At 39.1% G+C, this 6,768-nt stretch overlaps 1 protein-coding gene across 1 annotated transcript; it reads left to right on the top strand.

The window, feature by feature from the left end:
- The first annotated feature begins 2,390 nt into the window (after positions 1-2,390).
- LOC125776366 (uncharacterized) lies at positions 2,391-3,328 on the top strand. The gene has a single exon (XM_049448120.1). The coding sequence runs from the start codon at positions 2,553-2,555 to the stop codon at positions 3,189-3,191; it is 639 nt and encodes a 212-aa protein (XP_049304077.1). The 5' UTR covers positions 2,391-2,552; the 3' UTR covers positions 3,192-3,328.
- Positions 3,329-6,768: the final 3,440 nt, after the last annotated feature.

Here is a 6,768-nt window from a genome sequence, read left to right as displayed (position 1 = left end):
AGATCAATTCTCATATACAATTGAGTCAATATCTGCAATGTCCGCCAGTACAAAACAACAAATCCTTTCCTCGGTGGCAAAACTTTTCGACCCCGCAGGATGGCTTTCGCCAATAATGATTCAAGCTAAAATTCTCATTCAAGAACTGTGGCAAGATGGCACTGAATGGGATGAACAGGTAAAACCTGTACGTTTAACAAAATGGGTTCAATTTGCTAACAACCTACATACTATATCAGAAATTCGAATCCCTCGATGGGTAAATTTCACCCCTAACATTAACACAGAATTACACGGTTTCTGTGATGCCTCTGAAAAGGCTTATTGCGCAACAGTCTACATACGCACTCAGTATGATAGCAAAATAACTTCACATCTTTTGGTAGCCAAAGCCAAAGTTGCACCTTTGAAGACACTAAGCCTGCCACGGCTTGAACTAAATGGTGCTCTTCTGTTAGCAAAATTAATTTCAATAGTTCAAACCCATCTAAAATTAAACGATCACAAAATGTATCTCTGGTCAGACTCAGAAATAGTTCTAGCATGGTTGGAAAAACCACCCTATACTTGGAAGACATATGTATCGAATCGAATATCACAAATCTTAGACTTAGTTGGCTCAGCAAAATGGCAACATGTTGCAAGTGCAGATAACCCAGCGGATCTGGGGACAAGAGGTTGCAAACCACTTCACCTCACCAGCACTACACTCTGGTGGAACGGTCCCACATGGCTAACAGAATCACAAGAATTCTGGCCAAAGTCTCCTGCTCGGAATATCATACCTCCGGAAAGTCGGAAAATAGAAAATTTTCATATCACTCCAGAAGAGGATGATATTCTCCAAAGATTTTCCTCATTTCCTCGAGCACTAAGGGTAGTCGCTTATATGCACAAATTCATCCATAAACTTAAACAAAAGGTGAAAAGGATATCAAACGATCCTTACATACAACTAACATATTCCGACTTGCAACATGGCAAGGTCAGTCTAATCTTGTATACACAAACTCGCTATTTCAGCAAAGAGAAATCAAAGTTGCTTGAAATGCGACCTCTCGAAAAGGGAAGCTCACTTCTCGTGTTAAACCCATTCCTGGACGCTAAGGGATTACTACGGGCAAATGGAAGACTAGCCAACTCCAGCCTTAGTTACAATGAACGACATCCCATCATTATCCCAGAGAAATCCCGTTTTACCTACTTATTTCTAATATATCTCCACCAGCTTACACTGCATGGTGAGCATCGCTTGATGCAACAAATGGTCCGGCAAGAGTTTTATGTACCGCGACTAAAGCCACAAATTAAAAGAACCATTTTCATGTGTAAACAGTGTACTATGTACAAGCACAAGATGCGTACGCAGATCATGGCAGCCCTACCACCTGAACGCTGCAACTATGCTTTACCCTTTACCATCACTGGGGTTGATTTTGCTGGACCTTTCCAGATAAAGGCCTCAATGCTAAGGTCTTCCACATTTAGAAAAGGGTATGTGGCTGTCTTTGTGTGTTTTACAACAAAGGCAGTACACCTCGAGCTATGTTCGGATCTGACTACTGCGGCTTCTCTTGCAGCATTTGCCCGCTTTGTCGGACGACGCGGATTTCCTTTAAAAATTATGAGCGACAATGGAAAAAACTTTGTCGGAGCTCAAAGAGCCACGGAAAAGGAGTTCTTACAATTCATGAAAGAAGTATCCCCCGAATGTGTCAGAAAATATCCACCCCAAGGGATCGATTGGCAATTCATACCCCCATGTTCTCCACACATGGGCGGACTCTGGGAATCAGCAGTAAAGAGCTTTAAGTCCCATTTAAAGAAAACGGCTGGTAACCATAAATTCAATTATGAGGAGTTTACTACATTACTCACTCGTATCGAAGCCGTACCAAACTCTAGACCTATCTCACCACTCTCGCAAGATCCCTCCGACTTCACAGCTTTAACCCCAGGGCATTTTCTAAAAGGAGCACCCATTCTGGCCATACCTGAGCCAGGCGTGGAGTCGCTATCCATATTAAACAGATGGGAACGAATTAAAATTCTCCATCATGACTTCAGCCGCCGATGGAAGGAAGACTACATAAAGGACCTTCACAAGAGATACCGGTGGAAAACTCAAGAAAAGGCACCAAAGCTTGGAGACTGCGTCCTTATACAAGATGATTGTCTCCCTCCTACGGAATGGCGACTCGGCCGCATAAAACAACTTCATTACGGTTCCGACGGTCATGTTCGAGTGGTTGATCTCCGCACTCAAACCGGAACACTAACCAGACCGCTCGTAAAATTATGCTTTCTACCAACCGCCGAAGATAAAGAAACGTAAAACCGAAACCGCAATGTTAATAAATCAATAAATCCTTAAAACATATAAACCGCTTACCAAATCGAAACCTCGAATAACATTATTGACACAAAGACTTAACATAAATGTCTGATAAAAAATGACATCCTATTCATGCCACATATCGTGGCACAAAAGTCCATATTATTGTAAATTTCACAATACATTTCTAATATCATAATTTCTCTCACAGAGTAATATGGACGTGGATATGGCATCATCGTCAACGCCAACCATGCGTTCGGCAATTTCCGCCCCTCGCGCTGAAGCTGCCCCAATAGCAGCACCCCGGACCAACACTGCACCGGCAGCGCCTCGAACAACAACAGGCTCCACCGCGACAACGGCTTCGCGTCAAAGCACGCCAGCATTACCAGTGGATTTGCAACTAATTCGTTGTCCATTATGCCGCCGCCCTCATCGGCTATCGCACTGCGGTATATTCAAAGGCATGCCGCCGATGCAACGCCAGCAGGTGGCACAGGCGCACGGGTATTGCCTGAATTGTCTGGCAACTTCCCACGCAACTCAGGAGTGCCCATCACCTAATCGTTGCCAAATCTGTGTGCGGGCTCATCATACGATGCTGCACCGCACTACCAGACGCGACTCCGGGCGCCCACCGGCTTCTCGCACCAGTGGTGGCGTCAGGCGTTCCCAAAGGACTCCTGTGACGGCATACCGCCGCCGCGGACCCTCTGCAGCGGAGTCCCGTCCTTGGCGCCATAACCGGGCAACATCAACACGACGCCATCGGCTTGGGCCGCGGTCCCGCCGGTCAACAGGTCTCAGCCGCGTTGTAGCGGCGCTGCAGCGGCTGCAGCGGCTTCTAGGCTAAATACTCGCCTAGGGGGGCCGGGATGGCTAAATGAGTAGCGACGTCGCATCACATCTGCATCAATTCATCACACCGAATCGACTAATCACCTCATCACGCGAGCGAACACCACACAGTAACACACATACACGCACATGCACCCAAACGCGATGACATTCTGCAGTCTAATTATAACAAAAGGAATAGAGAAAGCAGCTCGCGCACCCTTTCGTTGATACGACGTCGTCCAAGCAACATCGCTTTTCGCAGCCTCTCAGCATCCCGGTTCCCGTTCGCTACCCGCATTTATATAGTTAAAGTTTTCATTTTATATTAAAACTAATTTTCATAACTTTCATCATTGTGTATATATATATATATATTTAACGTTTTTAATCCGGCTGTTTTCAAATTATAATTACTTTGATAATTTCTGTATATATAATATACATACATTTAACGCTTAATTTAAATTTTAAATCATATTTGGTTATACCAAATTTGAAGTGTATAAAAATAAAAGTTTATAACGATTTGCGGAATTGGTGCATTTTGGTTTTTTCTTTAAAGGAAAGTGTGAGTGGCCTAAAAGGTGAGCCTTGTTGACGTGTAACACTAGTATACTTACTTGATACACTTGTAGTATACTTTTTCCAAATAAAAACACTTTCTTTCACACTGTATTAATTTTCACTTCAATTTTGTATTTTTTCTTTCTATTTGTATAACAATTTAATTACAATTATACAATTTATATTTGTTATAACAATTTATGTAATTATTTTCTTTTTATTTTTGTACTTGTTGTCACACACTGACACTGCGGTGAACTCCCGAACTCACGTCACAACGTCACTTTGGCGGGAAGTCACAAATGAGGAAAAATGCGGAGATTGCGGGTCGACCGACTTGCTTTGCGGATCAAACGAAAAAGCAAGTCGGTCGAATTATTACCGGAAGACATCAAACAAGAAAAAACAAAAACCAAGAAGATGAAAGGAGAATAAACGAGAGAAAGAACGAAGAGATACACACATAAATAAGTATTGCTACCCATAAACCCTTGGCGGAGAAAAAAGTAAGTCCGTTCCAATTAAATATTTAATAAAATAATTATGCGCATATGCATGTTTAAAATACAGTTTGAGCTGTAATAAGACATACAGTTAGTTAGAAATAACCCAACTGTTCTATACGGAAAACCGGTTAGACAGTTCGGTATGTACATATGTATGTATAGATACCGAAATATATGAAAAAATTACGGTACCTGCCAACTGCTTATTTTGTGTTCCAAAGCACACTGTAATTTTCAAAAAAAAAAAAAAAAAATTTTCTTCAAAGTCAAGTATCCTACTTGCAATTTTTGGTGATACCCCTTGGGCTAAAAAAGCAACAAGCAGGATCGCCTATAATAAATAAGCAGAGGCAAGCAAAAAAAAATAAAAATTGTGCAAATCCATACATATGTACACATATAAGTAAAGGTACTAAATTGTATAAAAGATACATACATATGTGCATATATATACATACATACATACAAACTTTGCGCGCCAAATTTTATATTCCGCAATTTATATACATATACATATGGTACATGCATGAGTCAACTGTTTTAAGGAAAATTTTTCAAAAACTGTTGTTACACTACCTGCCTTAAAGCTTACTTCGTGTCTCCAAACACAGCAAAAAAAAAAAATTACATATTTCAAAGTCAAGTATTCTTACTTGCAAGTTCTGGTGATACCCCTTGTGATAACCAAGCAACAAGCAGGATCGCTTTAAAAATAAGCAAAGGCAGAAAAAAAAAAAATATATACATACTTATAGTATATATGTATGTACGTACATCGGGTACTTATAAAAAATTTCTTTTGCGTGTTCTTTTTGAGCAAACGTACGAGTATGCAGATGCAATTTACAAAACATTTGCATACATACTCACATATTTAATATTGACATATTGACGAATATATAAAAAATTGTTTACTAATTTTCCGCGCATTTCGCATACGTACTACATACATATGTACATATGTGACAATTGTGCGAACAAAAGGAACACAAAAACATTAAGCATAACTATATGCATATAAATATATACATACATACATACGTATTTTTGCGTTATTGTTATTTTCCTTCTCTTTACGTTCTTATTTGAAAAGATACACGTACTAAGGAATAATAAACAAATTAAATTCGAGTAATTCGCAGATACATACGTTTAAATAATACACGGTAAAAAAAAAAAAATAAAATAAAATAAAAAAAGTCAGGCATATTTAATAAAACAATTGCATACTAATCCATACATATATAAAACAAAGGATTAATCGATTTATGCGGTGAATAAGCGTTCGCAAAGTCCTAAAATATATTTCATTTATCATAAAATTTATTATATTTACAAAAAATTTTTCTTTCAATACCAATTTTAAATTTTATAATTGTATTTCACACGAAATACTGACAAACATTTTTTGAAACTCCAATTATACAATTCTATTTCTAACGAAATATTTACAAAAAAAATTTATATATAATTTCTCATAATACCAATTTTACAATTGCAGGATTTCCAACCAATCATTTTAAGCTCAAAGCTTCCAATTCAATTTAATTAATGCAATCTGACAAATCAAAAGAGGTTAAGCCAAAAACACCACTATCATTAGAAATTCCGAAAATGGCTGATGATGATAAACCAAAAGGCACACCTGTTGAAGCTACACGCTCAAAGCAGAGTATAAAACAAAAAAGATCAAAAGATCAGACAATATCTAGATTCATCACTGAAAGTGACAGTTTTATAAGATATTGTACAAGATTTCAAGCTTCCCCTATTACTGACATCACAGAATCAGTTTTAAATATAAAACTAGAAAGTGTGAACAATCTCTGGGCTCGCCTTCTGGCAGCGTACGATACAGTACTAGATACTGACGACGCAGAACTCCCAGAAAACGCAAAAGCTTCGGCGACAGCCAAGTGTGATAACTGCCGCGATCAGTATGAATTAACTAAGGGAATGATAACTGAACAAATAAGTTTAGTAAGGCCAAGTAGAGCCACTACTCCCCCTCCCAGAGTAGTTACAACACCAAAAGAAGACCTAGATAAAGGCATGTATCTCAAAGTACCAGCTTGTGATACTGAAGTTTTCAATGGATGTTATGACCAGTGGCCGTCCTTCCGGGACATGTTCACTGCCGTCTATATAAACCATCCTAAACTCTCACAAGCACAAAAGTTATACCATCTAAGGTACAAAACAAAAGGGGAAGCAGGCAGTATCGTCAAGCGATTCGCTTTAAATGACGAAAATTTTAAGCTGGCCTGGGAAGCACTAGTCGAAAGGTACGAAAATGAAAGGGTTATGATAGAAAACCCAATAAAAACTTTATTGCATTTGCCAAAAATTCAACAAGAAACTAGCCAGGAGTTTCAAAACTTATACTCGACAGTGACCAATTGTTTATCTGTGTTAAAAACACAAAATATCTCCACAGAATCGTGGGACCCTATGATAGTAACCATTTGCGCAGAAACACTGCCTGATGCTGCTTTGCTACGATGGGAACAATCTCTAGTG

Source organism: Bactrocera dorsalis, chromosome 2 (genome assembly GCF_023373825.1).
Source record: "Bactrocera dorsalis isolate Fly_Bdor chromosome 2, ASM2337382v1, whole genome shotgun sequence".
Lineage (NCBI taxonomy): Eukaryota > Metazoa > Arthropoda > Insecta > Diptera > Tephritidae > Bactrocera > Bactrocera dorsalis.
The sequence above is the reverse complement of the archived record's forward strand: the minus strand, read 5'-3'. Positions and strand labels throughout refer to the sequence as shown.

What these genes read in the sequence shown, in the direction of transcription:
- LOC125776366 (XM_049448120.1), top strand. Translation starts at nt 2,553, where the DNA reads ATGGACGTGGATATGGCATCATCGTCAACGCCAACCATGCGTTCGGCA.